Source organism: Hemicordylus capensis, chromosome 4, assembly GCF_027244095.1.
Source record: "Hemicordylus capensis ecotype Gifberg chromosome 4, rHemCap1.1.pri, whole genome shotgun sequence".
In the NCBI taxonomy this organism is placed as follows: domain Eukaryota; kingdom Metazoa; phylum Chordata; class Lepidosauria; order Squamata; family Cordylidae; genus Hemicordylus; species Hemicordylus capensis.
Window position 1 is genome coordinate 300,428,403 of NC_069660.1, and position 21,582 is coordinate 300,449,984.

At 43.6% G+C, this 21,582-nt stretch overlaps 1 protein-coding gene across 9 annotated transcripts in view; it reads left to right on the top strand.

Annotated features, from left to right (window-relative positions):
* The window catches only part of COL14A1 (collagen type XIV alpha 1 chain), a 233,740-nt gene that overhangs the window by 100,227 nt on the left and 111,931 nt on the right, over window positions 1-21,582 (top strand). For 8 of the 9 annotated variants that reach the window (XM_053246596.1, XM_053246599.1, XM_053246600.1 and 5 more), the window contains 7 exons: window positions 1,726-1,855; window positions 2,416-2,555; window positions 4,407-4,533; window positions 5,512-5,651; window positions 6,951-7,083; window positions 11,617-11,688; window positions 11,918-12,069. In XM_053246596.1, the coding sequence (XP_053102571.1) occupies window positions 1,726-1,855; window positions 2,416-2,555; window positions 4,407-4,533; window positions 5,512-5,651; window positions 6,951-7,083; window positions 11,617-11,688; window positions 11,918-12,069 (894 nt within the window). The remainder of the gene's footprint in view (window positions 1-1,725; window positions 1,856-2,415; window positions 2,556-4,406; window positions 4,534-5,511; window positions 5,652-6,950; window positions 7,084-11,616; window positions 11,689-11,917; window positions 12,070-21,582) is intronic. The other variant, XM_053246598.1, reaches the window with a different exon arrangement.

Below are 21,582 nucleotides of genomic sequence, written 5' to 3' on the forward strand. Positions count from 1 at the left end.
CCTTGGAGAGCCACTGCCAGCCAGCATAGACAATACTGAACTAGACAGACGAATGGTCTGATTCGGTATAAGGCAGCTTCCTACGTTCATACATTTCTATAGTTTCAATGAAATCATGGCCTTTGCTTCTCCTTTGCAAAGCAGCATCAAGAGCCAGTGATTCAAAAGGGAGAAACCCCTTCCCCTTGCCCACCAGTTTTCCCTCCCCACAATTCTTTTCCCCCAGGAGTTGCTTGCTTGCCAATAGGAGTTTGACTTCTTGTGTTTCCAGCATACAGAATTTCTCCTTCCCTCCATTTGCTGCAAAGCGAAATGTAACTAGGATGTATAATTTTACTGGGCAAACCCTTGTTTTGTTGGCAAGTAAGGTGTGAGTTACACATACAAATATAAGAATACAGCTATAGAAATCATTTGGGTAGATGTTTGAGCCCCATCTGGCTCATCAGGGCAATTAATTGGGCTTTTTGAGTGTTCATATTGAACTAGCTGGGCCGGGCACAGAGCATCTGTGCCTCTAGTTTGCTCTAGCCGGTTTCTCTCCCCCGCCCCCACTGGCGCTTATTTTCCCTGCTGGCTGGCCGGCCAGCTGCCCGCCATCCCACCAGCTGCCTTGGCCCGCCAGCCTGCCACCAACTCCCGTCCTCCGGCCAGCTGGCCTGGCACTTCCCGCCTGCGGCCGCCTCTTTTCGCCCACTGGCCAGCCCACCACTTTCTCCTGGTGGCTGGCTTGCCGCTTTGTCCCACTTCGTCCTGGCCTGGCACTTCCTGCCAGTAGCCACCTCTTTTCTCCCACTGGCCGGCCTGCCACTTTATCCCGGCGGCTGGCCCACTATTTTGTCCTGCTGGCCGGCCCACCGCTTTGTCCTGCTGGCTGGCCAGCTGCTTTGTCCCACTGGCCACTGTGCTTTTTTGTGCTGGCCGGCCGACCAGGCCACCACTTACTCCTGCTGGCTGCCTCACTTTCTCCCGGCAGCTGGCCGGCCTGCTGCTTCTTCCCACTAGCCTCTGTGCTTTCTCCAGTGGCCAGGTGGCCTCCTGTCTCCTCCCACCATTTTCTTCCTCATCGCTATCCTGGCAGCTGCGAACACTTGTGAGAGCTGCCACGCATGGGATTAGCCACGGGTATGTCTTAGCAAATTATATGTAAAGATGCTCGAAAAATCTTGAGGAATTTTCAATTCTTGGATATGAACACTCATAAAACTCAGTTAATTATTGCTACCACTACCCTATCCATCCTAGAAGCTCCATATTTCACTTACAGCTAAGAAAAGGCCTTGTAGGATCTCTCCTATCTGCAGGTCCTCTGCCGGGAACACCCCCCCCCGCTTTTTGTGTGAATCTTGGGTAAGGTAAGGCAGGGAACTGGCATGGAAGTGGGTAGTGGCTGAGGTGGGGTACAAACCCCCTTGTATGAGTCAGGCCCACTCAAAGGGCTCTGAACTTACATTGAAATGGGGCCAGCAATTTAAATGTGGGTGTGGGGGGTCATGTTACAGGCTCCCACTGCTCAAAGTCTTGGACCATCCCTAATCACCCGTGAGAGTGATTCCTAGATTGGAAAACACCATTCTTGAATCATCTTATTCTATATTGTATGCCTTTCTTTTCTCACCTCAAATGGAGGTCATTCTCTTGTATGAAGAAGATAATCCCCCTCCCCATATGCACTATTTAACCAGTCTGCTTTTTAACTGTTTTGACACGTTGTCTCTTTCACAGATGAAAATTGGAGAAAGCTCAACAGATATTGAACTGGAAGGTCTGCTGCCCAATACAGAATACACCATCACAGTTTATGCAATGTTTGGAGAAGAAGCCAGTGATCCCCTTACAGGGCAAGAAACAACATGTAGGTGGTTCATGTGCCTCTGTGAGCTCCAGGAGGAAAACGATGTGTTTTTTAAAAAAGGTCTGACCTTCAACCTGTTGAGAATATTAATTCCTGGAGGCAACATTTAGGAAGAGAGCAACAGGAGGTCACTCTCAGCTTGTATTTCAGATGCTCTACAAGTATTCCTCAGAAGCATCTAAATAGCTAATTATTATTAGGAATTATTAATGCTCTTCAATTTTTATTTATTTACTGCTATTAAATATATCTAACTGCAGGCCTTTGAATTTTGCTGTGAAACTTCATTGACCCACCAATACCCAAAATGTCTTTGCCTCCCCCTATTGAAACTTGAAACCGCACCCTTGTCAAGTTCCCCAAGAGAAAACAAGAAAGGGCTCTGATCAGTGTTCCCTCGAACAGGGATCCCCAGAAGTTGTTGACTACAATTCCCATAATCCCCAGCCAAAGGCCTCTGCAGCTGGGGATGCTGGGAGTTGTAGTGAACAACATCTGGGAATCCCTGTTAGAGGGAACAGTGGTTCCTATTAACATGAACTTCCTTCCTCTTTTTGAAGTACCTTTAAGCCCACCACGGAACTTGAAGTTTTCAAATATCGGACACAGCTCGGCTAAGATAACATGGGATCCTGCTTCTAAAAAAGTGAATGGCTATCGCATTATGTATGTTAAGACAGATGGAACAGAAACCAACGAGGTAAGCAGATATTTAAAATAGTCATTAAAAAAATTAGGAACAGATGTATTATGAAATATCTGTGTACTACCGTATTTGTAATCTTCCAATAACTTCTATTATAATCAGATGACATATTTCCTTTGGGTGAAGGCAGTTGATCTAGAGCTTAATACAAAGTTCCAAACCTAGAGGTTTGCCAAAAAAAAAAAAAAAAAGCGAAAAGTTGTTTCAGTCAGAATATCGTCCTCCTGGGATGGGAATTCCTTGGCAATGTGATGGTGCCAACCCTCTTTGAAGTTTGGTCCAATGTAGATAAGCATGGACCCATGGTGTTTGTCTTGTTTCCTCTTGGCACAGATTTTGTGGAACAAGCTAACACAAAAAGTTTATTTATTTATTTAACATATTTATATACCACCCAAACCCTGCAATCTCTGGTGGTCTGTTGTGGTCAAATAATTAGCATGAAGCCAACTGACTCCCCACCAGCTTCTTGTTAGCATATGTCAAGGACTTCGGATGCCAAGTTGGAGAAAAGGAGTGGAACTGTAGTCCAGCAAAAGCTGGAGGGCCAAACTTGTGCACCCCTGCATAAAACGGCTCATGGGGTCTAATAGGCAATTGATTCCACCCTCTGAACCACCATTGTACAGAAATTAATCAGCCAAATTAATCAGCAGGACAAGACAAAGTAGATCCTGAAAACCTGAGGTTTGCCCACTTCTAGAGTATCCCAAACACCTTGCCTCTAACTGAGGTTAATAGCTAAACTGCACGTTATGTTAAGCACGTCATTAGAGCTGATAGGCTTAAATTTTCTTTTGTAAATAGGAACTGCATACATAGGGACAGAGGGAGCTGCCATACTGAGCCAGACCCTGGATCCATCTAGCTTAGTATTGCCTACACTGACTGTCAGCTGCTTCTTCAAGGTTTCAGGCAGGAATATTTCCCAGACCTGCTTGGAGATGCCGAGTATGGAAACTGGGACCTTCTGCATGCAAAGTGTGTGGAGAAGTGTGTGGAAGGGGCTGATTTGGATTGGGACTATGGTGCGGGCAAGGGTAACCACCCCCCACCATGGTCCCAATCCAGATAGTCTTCCCATGGCTCCTGTTTACAAAAGAAAATCTATAAAGCATTTTAATCATAAGCTGAATAGAACATCTACTGTAGTTTGGCCCTAAGAAATGTTCCACATATACATTTTAAAGGGTCCTCAGACATATGTTTTCCCCTCAGAGTGGTATAGTACTACAGATTTTGCAAATGAAACTCGATTTTTATGATAGAAGCAGTTTCAAGGCAAGTAAAATGTGGATTTTAACCTCCATTTTGGAGCCCCAAGGCACACCCAACCCCCTGAATTCATCCTTGTTTTCTGTTACTGCACCTCCTCTTCACTCCGAAACCTATGGCTCAGGATGGTCCTTTCCTTAGGAAGGCGAAGGAGCAACTGCTTGGCTCTTAAACAGAAATGCCATTATGTGGTGGCTGTTTTTTTTTTAAAAACACACGCCTAGAAGTGTTCTTCCTGCCTTCCAAGCCCCGGTGGTCCAGTTTAGCAGATGGGATCTGGGGTGTGATGATGTGTGACAGTGGGGATGCCCCCCCCACTATATTCTGTGTAGCCAAAAAAAGAGGAAATGATCTCTTCCTTCCTGTAAGAAGAGATTCTTGCCAAGTAACTCTGAAGGGTACATCCTGGGGTCCAATCCAGGATTCTTTATGCAGCTGTTTGGAAACCGTGGAGTGAAACTAGCTGCTAGAAGAAGCCTGCTCTTTTTGCATCCTGACGTAAACCCTGCAGACCAGCTGAATTTGCCTTGGTACATCATTTCTGACAGTCGGCCCCCTTTTATACTACAGGAGGAGGTTGGTCATGTGTCAACACATACTCTGAAGAGCTTGACGTCTCTCACAGAATACACGGTTGCCATTTTCTCCCTCTACGACGAGGGGCAATCTGAGCCCCTCACTGGCAGCTTCACCACAAGTAAGTCCAGCTGCATGTTTGAAGACTTTCCAAGTAGAGCTATGACATTCCTTTACTTTTCTGGAAAGAGAGGTAATCGCAACAATCTCCCACAGTGATTTTTTTTAAAAGGAAGAAGAAGAAAAGGCATGCAAGTCTCCTCGCCTTTTCTTTCATTTGACAGTTGGGAGGTTTATATTACTTAAAATAAATGGATACTTGGTTGGATTAAAACTGTGGCTATAGAAAGAAAGAGAACGACATTTAAATACAAGATGGATGAATTCAAGCCAACTTTTGCAAGTTCACTGAATAAATTATGTAGATAAAGCAAACTACTCACTGGTTAGTTAAGAAATGTTACTTTCCAGCATTCAGTTGCATTTATTTTTGAAAAACCGAACACAATTCTGTTACAAATTAGAACCTTCACAAACAGCCCTTGTGTAAAAGAAAAAATAGCCCAATGGGAAAATGTTCTCTACTTTGTCTGAAAACTTATTAACTGGAGTTTGTTATCCCTTCTTTTTTTAAAACTAGAGAGTACAGAGAAAGTAGTTATATATATATATATATATATATATATATATATATATATATATATATATATATATAGTGTATATATAGTATTTATATAATGCTTTAGGATATTTACATAACCTCACATATACTGGTTCAGAAACAACAGCCTTGCAAGGTAGGTATGGGCCCAGTTCCCTGGCTAGAGGTGGGAGAACCCACAGGCAAAAATGAACCCTGTGAGAGTTAGTCATCACCCATTGGACATCTGGCTAGCCTACTGTGTATGCATCATAGAAAACCAAATAATGTTTTTTTTTTCTCCTAGTACTGTTGTGTGTTTATTCATGGGCAGATATATGCAGATATAATTTTCCTCCCAACTAAAACTCATTCAATAAAGCAGCTAAGTGTTAATGTTTGTGGAATATGACTCCTGGAATTCTTATACATTTCTCTCTGTATGGTACTGTCATGCAGAGAAAGTTCCATCCCCTCAGTATTTGGAAATATACGAAGTCTCTACAGATAGTTTTAGAGTCAGCTGGAAGCCACCCTCTTCTGATGTAGCCCTGTATCGACTAGCGTGGATTCCACTTGGTGGGGAAGAAGGTGAAGAGGTGAATGTTCTTGACTTTCCTATGGTATTGCTGTGGTTTTCACATTGTGTTCTGAGGAGCCTCAGAGGTCTTCTAGACATTGAGTGGGAGAGGTGCTAGTTGCTTATACGGTAGGGTGGCAGGATCTATCCCACCCTACATCTGTTCAGTTGCATGTCTGAAACATGCCTGTGTGTGTCCATGTGCATATAGACATATTGCAGATGTGCAATGGACCATGGATAAGGCAGGGATGAGTGCTGCCACCCTCCCTCATTCCAGGCAAGTTCACTGAATGTGCAGGCAAACTCTCACGTACCTGAAGAAGGCTCTGGCATGCACTGTTAGTTGACATACAGCAGGACTGCACAACTTTTGCAGATGTTGAACTACAACCCCCATAACCCCTGACTATTAGCTGCTGTGGATTATGGGAGTTGTAGTCCATAAGCAGGTGGAGGACTGATGTTGTGCATCCCTGACCTAGAGCAACAGTGAGGTGCAGCAGGGCTGGGCAGCATTCCACTGAATTTAGAACGTGCTTTCGAATCTTCCACAATGTACCAGGTGCTACAGAGATAGATTCTTGAATACCTTAGAGATATAGGGATAGAGTGGCACCCCATCTTCTCCAGGGAGTGCAATGGCCAATGGGGATATTCAGTTTAATACTGAGAGCTCAAGCTGTGTGTGGCTGCAGTCTTCTTGTTCAACTTGATCTCCCAGCATTAAATTAAATGTCCTCATATTACACTCCACGATGGATATGACTTTATCCTTCTATTTCTAGAGTAGTCAAGGATAGCCCATTCATTGTGGGAAAGTTTCCCTAAAGGTAAAAACTTTGGAGACGGAAAGCACTGCATCCTTCTCAAAGCTCTGTCACTCTCTGTGCTCTTGCTTTTGTATATGCCCATGTGTGTCCTGCCCCATCCTGCCCCGAGGGGTTGTTTCCAGACCCAATTTGGCTTGTTTTCTTATCCGCTCACCCTCTTTGGTGCAGAAATGTATATACAGTGCCATAAAATTAAATACAGGCTGTTCTGCAAGTGCACTTGTGGATGAGGCTGTTCACTATTTCTTGATCATTTACTATCCACATTACATCAAACTGATGATTTTAGGGGATCAAAGAACTGCTAATGTTTAACAATGATCTGGGCAACAGACTTGCGAGCCATTTAGCAGGTCTCAAATACTACACCTGACTTGTATTTTAGGCACTACCATTCCCTTTCTTCTATAGATCGGTACATTTTTGAGGTTCATCTCATTGAGGAGCCAAGGGAGATAACCTGTCTTTGTATCTGTTTGTTTAAGATTGTCTTAAGTGGAGAAGTGGACACACATGAGATTGAAGGCTTGCTACCCGGCACAGAGTATGAGGTGTCCTTGGTGGCCCTCTTTGACGATGAAAGTGAAAGTGATGTTGTTGCTGTCCTTGGAACCACATGTAAGATGAGCCACATTACAACCTCCTACCCTCAGTGCTTAATCTCTAGTAAAAGAGGTAAAAGGTAAAGATGTGCCGTCGAGTCGATGTCGACTTCTGGCAATCACAGAGCCCTGTGGTTGTCTTTGGTAGAATACAGGATGGGTTTACCATTGCCGTCTGCCTCACAGTATGAGATGATGCCTTTCAGCATCTTCCTATATCACTGTTGCCCGATATAGGTGTTTCTCATAGTCTGGGAAACATACCCGCGGGGATTCGAAACAGCAACCTCATGCTCCCTAGGCAAGTTACTTCCCCGCTGTGCCATTAGGTGGCTAGTAAAAGAGGTGGTGGGACTCAAATCTGTCTAGAAGCAATGGCTGACATCCTGACTAACAGTGCACTTAGACAGACAGACAGATAATTTTATTATGGTCAAAGACCAGCAACATAACTCACAGTACATAGCAGAGTATGAGTAACGGTGCACTTGCACAATAAACAAAGTTGCACCCTTGCAAAGAGATTGCGGAGCTGTGTGAAATTGTGGTGCTTCATGAAGTTGTGTGATTTCTAGCAGAAAACTTTCTCTGGGACATACACAAGGTTGCACTATAGGGTTATGCAGTGACTGTTGTGGAACAGTTGTTGAGCAACAACCATGTGAGGAACACTCTTCAGCAGTGAGTGTTATGCAGCTTGTCAACATCTTCCACTAGTGCAAACAGACATTCGTTTCTTTGCAACCATCCTTGTGCTATTTAACTAGCACAACAGCATTACATTAGGGCAACACTAGTCTGAAATGGAAACTCCCAATAGAGTGGAATTCACCCACACAATGTCATTCTGCAAGTGTTAGAATGTGAGCCAATGACTTCTGATTTAAAAGCCTTCTCCCCAACCCCAACATCTTGGGACCCTCTGCGGTTGCTTGGGGGTGACGGAAGGAAATGTACTCTTTACCTGTTCAAAGGCATTTTCATCTTTTTCTGCTTCATATGTTCTTGGGTAAGCCCTGCCATTCAAAATAGATGCTAAACTGAGTTTTTTTACGCCCTGGCTCAAAGTAACTCTCACTTCCACTCAAACAGCAGTACAGGCAAACCTGTTATCCGTGAGGGTTCTGTTCTCCTCGACAACTTCGGATAATGGATGAGCCACATAATGGCTCCTTTCTTTAAAATAGTGGCTGGAAATTACCTCGAAGGTCATTTCTGGTCACCCCTTTCTAGGGGTGTGCATGGAACCATCTTGCCCGGTTCGGATCGAGTCTGGACCAGACTCGAACCTGACGAGACCAGTTTGGTCTGGCACCCCTTAGAACAGTTCGGTTTGGTCCAGGGATGGGGGGTGGTTCATGAAGTTTTTTTGAGGGTTTTTTTTTAACCTTTAGTTCCTTTGGGGGGCTTCCTCTAGGCTGGGGGGGGGCTGGGGGGGGTTCCACGAAGGTTCCCCCTCCCCCCACTGGCCTCATTCATCACTGCCGTTTTAACCCTTTTTCGGCTTGCGCATGTGCAAATGGCCTCTGTGAAAGGGACATTTGGAGTGGAGAATCAGTGTGTGGTGGGTACTTAACCCTTTTTGTGCCTGCCCAAATTGCATCCTCCCAAGTTGCTTTTCCTTCTAATGAGTTTATTAAAATACATTTTTGTTTCAAACATATGTTTTTGGGAGGTGAAGGATTAAGCATTCCTTCTTCAGTGCTTCTTTGCTTCAAATTCCATCCCTCAGATGCTTTTCTTTTTTAAAAAAAGGTATTGGGGTTTTTTGTGTGTGCATTTATGTGTAATGAGCCCCTTTGGGGATTGTCTTAGTTCAGGGGTGGGGCATGTATTTTGAATACAGAAGGTCCCAGATTCAGACTTGGGCACATCTGTGCCTGAAACCTTAGAGAGGCACTGCCAATAAGAATAGCAATACTAAGCTAGTGTAAGATGCCGACACATTGTGCAACACATTACAAAACACATTTCAAAACAACCTACAGGCAAATATCACTAATCGCAGACCTAATAACGATTTTGTGTATCCGCGATTGGGTAATTGCCACCTGACCTTGGTATATGCATTTAGATTTGTCATTTAAAGGGTTAAGACTTGCATATCCACTGGTTGGGTATGGGTGGAAATGGCCTCTGAGGTCATTTGTCCATCATTTTGTGGACAGGAATCATTCTATGGCTCATTTTTGTGGGGGAAAACGGTTGGGCTTTTTTTGCACAATTTTTGGACTTTTGAGGGGCATTGCTGGGCAGCTGGAGAGGGCATTCCCCTCATTTCCCCCACTTTCCATCCTTTTTGTCATTTTTTACTGACTGAGGAACCTAACCCCTCAATTCCAATTGCTCTAATGCCCCGTTATCCGTGGTTTTCTTATCCACCCCCTCCCCGTCAGAATGGAATTCCCGCGGATAACAGAGTTCTCCTGTATAAAACCCTATTGTACAATGTATAAACCTTTTGTACAATGTTTTGCACAACAACCTATAAATGTCACACCCTCGATCTCAGATAGCGAAGAGGAAGGGGAAGCTGACAGCCTTTCAGCCGATGCAGGGGTGCCTGAGGGGCAGAGCCCGGCTGTCAGTTCCCAAGAGGCGGCTGAGGAAGGTCCGGCTGATGTTTCAGAGCAGGCACAGCAGTCTGAGGCAGCAGAGACAGCGATGGACAGACTCGAAGATGAGCTGGGCAGGCAACCCCCACTGACTCCAGAACAAAGGCAAAGAGCACATCTGGAAACTTTCAGGAGGAGTAAATACCTCTTGCAGAGGGCTGATAAGCCTTGAATATCTGCCAGCTGAGAGTTATCAGCTTGGACTATAAAGCACGTCCAGCTTTCTGTTAACCTCTGGAAGACAACATTGGTCAACCCTCGTGTCGACAGCTTTCAGCCCAAGCCTGATATAGAGAACTATTCCGAGCCATGTTTCATTTCTGCAGCCCAGTTTGTATTGTGGACTATCTTCCTGGACTTCTGTTCTGGGTGGCCAGATTGCTGACAATAAAGTCCTAAACAGCTTAGGCCCAGGGTATTTAAGATCGTTATGATCCCCGTAGCCTACAGAGATTATCTGGGGAGGTTTGTGGAGTTGCCAACAGCACCTCTGGTGGCTATTCTTGGACAGGTCTTTTCTGTTGCTGCCCTGAGGCTTTGGAATGCACTCCCTGCTGAAATATGAGCCTCTCTGTCTCCAATAGTTTTCAAAGAGACCTTTAAGGCACATTTATTCATCCAAGTTTTTGACTTGATTTGTAGAACTGTGGATTTATTTTAAATTGTTTTAATTCCTGTTTTAATTTGAGTTGTATTTGTTATAAGCCACCCAGAGATGTGAGTTTGGGGTGGTATACAGATATACTAAATACATACATGTTTCACAGTACATTGTGCAACATTGCAAGTATCCCAGAGAAGGTCTTCTACTAAGGATTGTGCGACATGGCAGAACACCACAGTTTTGCACAGCTCTGCAAACTTCCCAAGTGTGTGAAACTTCTTTTGTCACTCTAGTGCAACACTAGTCTGGATGTCAGCCACCATTTATCTATATATCTATAAAGTTGTTTGGGCCTCACTCACTCATAGGAATATAGGAAGCTGCCTTATTCTGAGTCAGTCCATTGGTCCATCTAGTTTAGTATTGTCTACACAATACCAAGTCTCGGCCCTTTCTGGAGATGTCAGGGAGGGAACTTGGAACCTTCTGCATTCAAGCATGCTGGTGCTCTTCCCAGAGCAGTCCCATCCCCTAAGGCAGGGCTGCTCAACTTTGGCCCTTCTGCAGATGTTGGCCTACAACTCCCATAATCCCTGGCTGTGGGCCGCTGTGGTTGGGGATTATGGTAGCTGGAGTCCAAAAAAGAGCCATGGTGGTGGTGGGGGGGAGTTGAGCAGTCCTGCCCTAAGGCGAATGTCTTACAGTGCTCACATTAGTCCCCCATTCAAATGCAAACCAGGGTGGACCCTGATTAGTAAAGGGGACAATTCATGCTTGCTACCACAAGACCAGCTCTCCTCCAATTCACTGACATGAAATTTCTAGTCCAACCCACAAAAGATAGAAACATGCCATTTTCACAGGTAGGTTACAGATCTCTCCCAGACGACCAAAAAAACAGAAATTCCTGGAAAATTTATTATTGTCCTGGAAAAGGCAGGAAAAACTCTCCCATGCTGGAAAAGCATGGGTTAGGGTTACGATTTGAACAAACTTTGGCCATTTTATTGGGTACTTTTAGACACAGAAAGTCTAGACTTTATGGTACAAGAGGCATGCATGCAAACTGCAAGCCATTTCACTAGTAAGCAAATATAAGCAATTTGTTTACTCTAATCTTATAGAAGCATTTAAAATTTAAGAATAACTAACATGCTCAGTGCCCAGGTTTCCCAAATGCCCCTAAATCCAGCTTTGCCTACAAGATAGTAGACATGACTAAAATATTTCTGTATTTCCATACCCAGTGTATGAATGCCCTTGAATGTATATAGATGTTCTTGCAAAAATGAAATGTATGTGAAGTGATTTATATTGTGGTGTTTTTCAGTTGATACAACTACTACTGAAATGACCACCATAACTACTACTAGTACGACAACTTCCAAACCTACAACAGCAGGTACAAAAATATATAAAACAATGAAAAATGCATTAGAAATCCTGTAGAAATACAGGAGTTTGGGTAATATTACTTTGAACCAACACTAGTATTTTAATATTCCTGGGACTATTGAGCATTAACGGTTGTTTATATCACAGTTTTTAATTAAAAATGAATACTATTACCTTTCAAAGAGATATTCAGAGCAGGAACTTTAAATTATTTTATATGATTAATATTATTTCAGCCTTTCGAACAGGAATAAGAAATCTGGTTATAGATGATGAAACTACATCGAGCTTGAGGGTGAAATGGGACATTTCGGACTACAGTGTTCGTCAGTTTAGGGTGACGTACCTCACTGCCAGTGGTGATCGGGGTGAGGAAGCGGTAAGAATGGTTGGTATGAGTTATTTGTGTGGCTTCGTTTGAGCTTGAGATAACTTAATTGCTTCCCTGTTCACTGTGGCTGGATGATTAATGCTGAATTACCCCTTATTTGCCCCTTATTTGTCCCTTATTTAATCAACTTTTCTTCCCCACTGGAGGTGTGTTTTTAAAGTTGCTGGTTTCTTTAGTTTTCTCTCTTACTCTCCTTTCATGGAGCAATAGTGCTATTTAGCTATAAGGGAAAGAAAAGGGAAGCAAATAATGGAACTAGAGCATTAACTGAAAACCACATGTCCCTGTGGGGAACAAAAACTGATTAAATAGGGGGCAATTAAGAGACAATTTTGCACCAGTCACCTGCGCTGATCAGGGAAACAGTAACATAGACTGAACCTGAAAACAGGAAACTTTCAATTAACACAGGAAAGGCCCTTTGCTGACTGGAATATGAGTTACTTTGTGTCAGTGGGGAGGAAATCTAGAAAGGAACAAGTCCTAGAAGGGTTATTGTTTTTAGGATGTTCCTGAGGAAGTTCCCTTTTAAGTGGCTGAATGCCCAACACCTATTTTGATGTTTAAAAGTATCTAGTAGGGATGTGCACAAATCAATATTTTGATGCAATTTGTGCCTGAATCAAATCATCCATGATTTGTTTTGGGTCCAAATCTGCCCCCCTGAATCACCTCAGAGTCAATTGGAATCTGAATCAATCTGAATACGAATCCAAATTGATTTTGGGGGGAAAGGGGTCCTGGGGTCAAAAGAATGGGGTGGATGGTAGTGCTCAATGGGTGGAAGCTACCACACAAATTTCAAAGAAATTGGGCAAAGGGGTGATATTTAATGAATTTTTGAAGATTGCATATCTTTAAGCTTTTCCCCATAGGGAATAATGGGGATTTCAGCGGCCATATAAGTCTATGTGGGTGGTACCAGGGTGGCCCAGAGCAGGTTGTTGTGGGTGGTAGTGCTCAATGGATGGAAGGAAGCTACGACTCAAATTTCAAAAAATTGGGCAAAGGGGTGATTTTTAACAAATGTTTGAGGTGTGTGCATCTGCTTTTTCCCATAGGGAGTGGGAAGCCCCATAAGTCTACAGCCCCATAAGTCCACATGGGGTGCATCAGGGTGGCCCAGAGCAGATTGTGGTGTGTTGCACATGGGGTGCCAACCAACCCTAAAACTATAAGCTCATGGGGTACTGGGTTTTGTTACAAAATCCACTATTTTATTGGTAGTAGATTCTTTGGTTGTTCATCATTTTTGCACCAAAGATGATGAATGAACATCTTTGTTTATCTTTGTTCATTCATCATCTTTGGTGCAAAGGGCAGTCACCCCTTTGGGGAAGCCACTTTGGGGAGCAACAAGGGCAAGGGCCTGGTGATATTTTTTGGCTTCTGTTGTTTTTGGATCCTGGGTGTTTCAGATGTGTCTTGGTTTGTCTGGGGATGGGGAGATAAGGGGTGTGTCCACTGACTGTGGGATGGTTATTCTGGTGGTGGTGGTGAATAGAGGAAGTGAAGTTGGCAGGTCAGCACGCCGTTACATGGGAAGGGAAGTCAGAAATCTATTAGCTGTTTCCCCTTCTGGCTGCCCTGCCAGCTCTTTGACCTTGGGAAGCAGTGCCAACTTCACACAGACTCTCACCTTACTCCTCTGTAATGCCAGGTCTGTCCAGAATAAATCGGAAACTATCCATAATTTGATTCTGGATGAAGGGGCAGACCTGGTTAGTATTAAAGAGACTTGGTTGGGGAAGGCTGGTGGCCCAGTCTGGTCACAGCTTCTCCCTCCAGGGTACTCTGTTGAGGAGCAGGTGTGGGGACGTGGGCGGGGAGGTGGAATGTTTGTGGTCTATAAGAATAACCTCTCCCTGACCAGGATCCCTGTGGAGGTGTCTGGCCACATTGAATGTGTGTACCTAAGTTTGGGGACCAGGGATAGACTGGGACTTCTCTTGGTGTACTGATTGCCCCTCTGCCCAATGGAGTCCCTAACTGAGCTGACAGACTTGGTCTCCGGTTTGGCGTTGGAGTCTCCCAGGCTTATGGTGCTGGGGGACTTCACTATGGGACCAATTTTTCTGGGGCGGCTCAGGAGTTCATGACGACTATGGGCCTATCCCAAAGGGTCTTGGGACCGACGCACATTGCAGGTCACACTTGATCTGGTCTTTCACTCTGATCAGGGTGGTGTTCCATGGGTGGGGACTCCTGTGATTTCCCCATTGTCATGGACAGACCACCATCTAGTTAAGGTTGGACTCACAGTCACACCCCACCTTCGTAGGGGCGAGGGGCCTATTAGAATGGTCTGCCCAAGAAGGTTATTGGATCCAATAGGGTTCCAAGAAGCCTTGGAGGGATTTAGTGTTGGCTCTGCCGGTGATCCTGTTGATGCCCTGGTGGAGAACTGGAACAGCAAGCTCACCAGGGCAGTACACATGATCGCACCTAAGCGTCCTCTCCCACCCGCTTCAAAATTGGGCCCTTGGTATACAGAAGAACTACGATGGCTAAAGCAGCGAGGTAGACGACTGGAGCGCAAGTGGAGGAAGACGCGACTCGAATCTGACAGATTACAACATAGAGCACATTTGAAGATCTATGCTCTGGCAATATGGGCGGCAAATAAGTGATTCTCTTCAGCCCGTATTGCGTCCACAAGTTCACGTCCGGCGAGTTGTCCAGGGTTGTGAGAGGGCTAGTGAGTGCCCCTCCTCCCTTGAATCAGAATTTGAAACCATTTATTACCCGTTGTGATGTGTTTAATGATTTCTTTGTGGATAAAATATTTCGTATTTGGGCCGACTTGGATTTAGACCCCATAATTACTGCAGTGTCTGAATCGGAGGTGTCCAGTGACTGCTCTTATGTGGTTAAGCTGGATCAGTTTCAGTTTGTGACTCGTGAGGATGTGGACAAGCTGCTTGGAGCGATGTGGCCTACCACGTGTTCTCTTGAACCTTGCTTGACGTGGCTAATACTATCTGGCAGGGAGGTTGTCAGAGAAGGCCTGGTAGAGATCATAAATGCTTCTCTGAGGAAGGGCAGGATCCCTCCTTGTCTTAAGGAGGCAATTATTAGACCACATCTGAAGAAGCCTGCCCTGGATTCTTCAGAGTTGAGCAATTATAGGCCTGTCTCCAACCTTCTGTGGTTGGGCAAGGTAATTGAGAGGGTGGTGGCCTCCCAACTCCAGGCAGTCTTGGATAAAACTGATTATCTAGACCTGTTTCAGACCGGCTTTCGGGTGGTCTATGAGGGTGGAGACTGCCTTGGTTGGCCTGATGGATGCTCTCCAAGTGGCAATTGACAGAGGAAGTGTGACTCTGTTGGTCCTTTTGGACCTCTCGGTGGCTTTCAGTACTATCGACCATGGTATCCTTCTGGACCATCTGAGGGAGTTGGGGGTGGGAGGCACTGCTTTGCAGTGGTTCCACTCTTACCTCAGGCAGATTCCAGATGGTGTCTCTCGGAGACTCTTGTTCTTCAAAAACTAAACTTCGGTACGGAGACCCTCAGGTCTCCGTATTGTCTCCGATGTTGTTTAACATCTACATGAAACTGCTGGGACAGATCATCAGGAGATTTGGTGCAGGGTGTTATCAGTATGCTGATGACACCCAAATCTATTTCTCCATGTCAATGTCATTGGGAGAAGGCATAACCTTCCTAAATGCCTGCCTGGAGGCAATGATGGGCTGGATGAGAAGTAACAAGCTGAGACTGAATCCAGATAAGACAGAGGTACTTAGTGTGCAGGGTCAGAACTTAAGAGATGATTTTGATCTGCCAGTTCTGGATGGGGTTACACTTCCCCAGAAGGAACAGTCTGGGGGAGCTTCTGGACACAAAACTCTCCCTGATGTCCCAGGTTGAGGCAGTGGTCATACAGGTGAAACTCGGAAAATTAGAATATCGTGCAAAAGTCCATTAATTTCAGTAATGCAAATTAAAAGGTGAAACTGATATATGAGACAGACGCATTACATGCAAAGCGAGATAAGTCAAGCCTTAATTTGTTATAATTGTGATGATCATGGCGTACAGCTCATGAAAACCCCAAATCCACAATCCCAGAAAATTAGAATATTACATGGAACCAAGAAGACAAGGTTTGAAGAATAGAACAATATCGGACCTCTGAAAAGTATACAGTGTACTGTGCTTGATTGGCCAGCAAACTCGCCTGACCTGACCCCATAGAGAATCTATGGGGCATTGCCAAGAGAAGGATGAGAGACATGAGACCAAACAATGCAGAAGAGCTGAAGGCCGCTAATGAAGCATCCTGGTCTTCCATAATACCTCATCAGTGCCACAGGCTGATAGCATCCATGCCACGCCGCATTGAGGCAGTAATTGCTGCAAAAGGGGCCCAAACCAAGTACTGAATACATATGCATGCTTATACTTTTCAGAGGTCCGATATTGTTCTATTCTTCAATCCTTGTCTTCTTGGTTCCATGTAATATTCTAATTTTCTGAGATTGTGGATTTGGGGTTTTCATGAGCTGTACGCCATGATCATCACAATTATAACAAATTAAGGCTTGACTTATCTCGCTTTGCATGTAATGCATCTGTCTCATATATCAGTTTCACCTTTTAATTTGCATTACTGAAATTAATGGACTTTTGCACGATATTCTAATTTTCCGAGTTTCACCTGTAGGTGCCTTTTATCAGCTTCTGCTGATATGCCAGCTGCATCCATTTCTTGAGATAAATTACCTCAGAACAGTAGTACATCTGCTGGTCACCTCCAGACTTGACTACTGTAGTGCGCTCTATGTGGGGCTGGCTTTGTACGTAGTCCGGAAATTGCAGTTAGTCCAGAATGTGGCCGCCAGATTGGTCTCTGGGTCATCTCGGAGAGACCATATCACTCTTATCTTACTATCCCTAAACAGCTTGGACCATGGGTATTTAAGAGAACGTCTTCTTTGCTATGAACCACACCGCCCATTGAGATCATCTGGAGAGGTTCGTCTGTAGTTGCCACCAGCTCGTCTGGTGGCTACTCGGGGACAGGCCTTCTCCATTGCTGCCCCGAGGCTTTGGAACACACTTCCTGCTGAAATAAGAGCCTCCCCATCTCTTACAACTTTTAAAAGGGCAGACAAAATGCATTTGTTCACCCAGGCTTTTAATTAGATACTGTTTTAATTGTGTTTCAATAGTTTTAACTTTTTAATTTTAATTGTTGAAATGTTTTAATCTTTTATTGGCTGTTTTTATTGTTTTGTAAACCACCCAGAGAACTTGCATTTTAGGCGGTATAGAAATGTATAAAATAAAATAAAATAAAATAAAATAAAATAAAATAAAATAAAATAAAATAAAATATAATATAATATAATATAATATAATATAATATAATATAATATAATATAATGATGAAATTTGGGTGGTAGCTTCCTTCCACCCATTGGGCACTATCACCCACAACAACCCACACTGGGCCATTCTGGTGCCCCCCACGCGGAGTTATGGGGCTGCTGAAATCCTCATTATTCCCTATGGGGGAAAGCTTAAAGATGCGTAAAGTTCATTTAAAAAAATGTATCACCCCTTTGCCCAATTTCTTTGAAATCTGGGTGTAGCTTGCACCCATTGGGCACTACCACCCAACCCACTGTGGCCACAAAATGGAGGTCCAAATCTTCAATTTTTGGGTGGTCCGATTCTGGGTGATTTGTTTTGTACCCGAATCTGGGAAATTGAGCACAAGGGTGATTTGTTCTGTCTACAAATTGCCCGAATCAGCTAGATTCGGGTAGAAATCATTTTGTACCCAAATCAATTTGCACATCCCTAATATCTAGTCTTACCATTAAGGGCTGGTAATGGCAATGAAACGCTCAAAGGAAACAATTGGATGGGGTATAAATTCAGAGCAGATAAAACAGAGATGGAAGGAGTATACTGAAAATCTGTACAGCAGGGACGTCAACATCCAAGATACTCTAGAAGATAATCCCTACTTACAAGAACCTTGTACAGGAAGATGAAGTTAGATCAGCATTCCAGTCATTACCAAGTCAGAAGGCTACGGGAATTGATGGAATAGCTATAGAAATATGTCAGGGAACAGAAGAAGAATCAGTCAAGGCTATAACCAAACAATGCCAGCAAATTTGGAGAATGACACAGTGGCCAACAGACTGGAGGAGGTCAGTATACATACCAATACCAAAGAAAGGAGACTTAACAGATTGTGCAAACCATCACATAATATCCTTAATTTCCCATGCTAGCAAAATAATGCTCAGGATCATCCAACACAGATTACAGGCCTACGTGGAAAGGGAAATGCCGGATGTTCAAGCTGGTTTCAGAAAAGGCTGAGGAGAGACATTATTGTGAATGCATGCTGGATAATTGAGAAAGCCAAAGAATACCAGAAAGAAGTCAATACATGCTTCATTGCCTACAGAAAAGCCTTCGATTGCATCAACCATGTCAAGTTGTGGAATATCCTTAGGAAAATGGGCATCCCAGAACATCTTATTGTTCTCATGAGAAACCTATATACAGGACAGGAAACCACAGTCCCGATGGAACATGGTGAAACAGACTGGTTCCAGATCAGCAAAGGAGTAAGACAAGGCTGTATAATTTCTCCTTATTTATTCAGTTGATATGCTGAACATATACTGTGGGAAGATGGATTGGAAGCAGATGAGCATGGCTTTAAAACTGGAGGAAGAAACATCAATAACCTGCAATACGCTGATGACACTACTCTGCTAGCTGAGAATGCGAATGATCTGCAAGCTCTAGTAATGAAACTCAAGGAGCACAGTGAAAAAATGGGATTATAACTAAATGTCAAGAAGACTAAACTGATGACAACAGGCATAGCAACCAGCCTCAGAATTGACAATGAAGACTTTGAAGTGGTGGATAGCTTCTGCCTTTTAGTATCAACCGTCAACAATAAAAGATCCATTGGTCAAGAAATACACCGCAGACTAGCACTTGGAAGGGCTGCAATGAAGGCCTTGGAAAGGATATTTAGACACTGTGACATGTCAATACCTATAAAGATTAGAATCATTCAGACAATGGTTTCCCCCATGACACTCTATGGATGCGAAAGCTGGACTTTGAAGAAGCAGGACAGAAAAAGTATTGATGCTTTTGAACTTTGATGTTGGAGAAGACTTTTGAGGATACCATGGAGGGCCAGGAAAACAAACAAATGGATCATAGAACAAATCAATGCAGAATTTTCACTCAAGGCACAAATGGCCAGGCTCAAACTATCATACTTCAGACACATTATGAGAAGACAAAGCTCCCTTGAGAAGTCCATAATGCTGGGAAAAGTGGAAGGAAAGAGAAGAAGAGGACAACCAGCAGCAAGGTGGATGGACTCGATTATGACAGCAATGAATGCACCACTGAGAGACTCAAAGGCCAAGTTGAAGACAGATCATCTGAGAGAGAATCTATCTATGTGGTCGCTAAGAGTCAACACCAATTGACAACACTCAATCAGTCAATCAATCAATCAATCAATCAGTCACCCAAGGCTTTAATAAGCAGGGGTTTGCCCCTCATTTTTTCCACATATGATGCTATATTAAATGTTCTGTGGAACTTCTGCTTTAATTCTTCTTCCACCTAATTGCAGAAAAGGGAGGCCTCGGCAGTACTAAAGAATTTTAATGTGGTTAACTGCTATCTACAGTTAATTTTATTGGGTTTAACAAAGCTACGAAAGTCATTGTGTGCCACTCATTGTGTTCATTGTACCTTAAGGCAGGGGTTTTGGAACTTGGGTCCTCAATGTTTTTGGACCACAACTCTCATAATCAGAGGAGTATCTAGGGAAAATAGCGCCTAGGGCAAGCACTGAAATTGCTCACCCTGTCCAAACATCTGACACCCCATCTTTCAGATAACTTTACCGTAATATCAGCTGAAAAATACAAGTCAAGCTTGTTAATCTTTTAATATTTCAAAAACTTTATAGCAGTGGATGTAGCCAGACCAATAAATGCTGGAAAACTACAAATTTCAGTATGCTGGGGCTCATGAAATACCCAAATACTATATGGCGGTGTACTTGGAAAACTAAACAGAAGTGCCTGTCTAATTCTCTACTATGCATTGTAACATCACTATTACATATGTTTTGAAAATAAATGAAGAATTTGACTTTTCCCAGATAATCTGAAAATAAAGGATATACAGAGTAAATTGTGTCACTGCTTGGAATATATTCTAGTATTTCAGAAAGACAGTTAAAATGAGAGAAAAAGAGCAAGAAATTCCTAGTGGGCCTTAATACTAAGGATTTCACACGGATTCAAAGACAAACTGACCATTAATAGCCATATTATTAAGACATCACATTTAACTCACTTATCACAAGAAGCAAAGTAAGACCAAATGAATACAATCCTAGCTCATAAGCTTCAGTTCAATATCCACAAGCCCTGATTCTCTGTACATAGTGCCAAACTGAATATGTGTACAGTGACTTATATTATATTAATTTTTTTTTTAAAAATTTTTTTACCTGTAGCCCCTTCAGGGGGCTTCCTAAAGGTCATGGGGGTGGTGTCTGCAAAGGTTCCCCCTCCCCCCGCTGGCCTCTTAATTCTCTGCCACAGCCCGTCCCATCCCAGGCTGATTTTCAGGCCCGTTTGGGCCTGCAAAGATCGGTGTGGTGGCCATTCTGGAGGCTGCCATGCATGCTCAAATGGCTTCTGTGAGGCCTGGCAAGGCCTAGGGCCTCACAGGGACCATTTAAGCATGTGCAGTGGCCATTATTATTATTATTATTTAAATGGCCACCTAAAACAAAATGGTCACTGCGCATGCTCAAATGGCCTCTGTGAGGCCTGGTATGACCTAAGGCCTTGCAGAGGCCATTTGAGCATGTGTGGTGGCCGTTTTGTTTTTGGCAGCCATTTTAAAAATCTTTCCATTTAATAAAAAGGCGCCCCCCTTCAGGTGACGCCCGGGGCACGTGCCCTGCCTGCCTTACACTAGATACACCCCTGCTCATCATCTCCAGCCATGATGGCCCTTGGCCATGATGGGGGTTGTAGTCTAACAACATCTGGAAATCCAAGTTAGAGAACCCCTGCTTTAACATGACCCAGGGCTGTTATGGATTCCATTGCACAGTGTCCTACAAGGTCACTGCATGATGGAAAAACTCACTGTCTGACTCCATTATATATGAGTCCAGGTTTGGGACCATTACAAGAACAAGATTGATGAAGCTCTCTGGCAATTATAGTTCCAAAGGAAGCCAAATATGAACATTTGAACGTAGCTGCATTTATATATAAAAAGGAGCAAGCTGTATGATTTCAGCTTTTATCTCCTATTTGGACATAAATGTAATTGGATCACTTAGCCTAGTTCATTAGCATTCTGTGCTCTGGTGGAGTTCTCAGGTTTTTTTGGTGGTTTTTTTTGCATATATAAAGGATTTTTCATTGCTTCTGAAACCAGATATTCTTTCATGTTTCTTCTTCTTGCTGTCTGCTT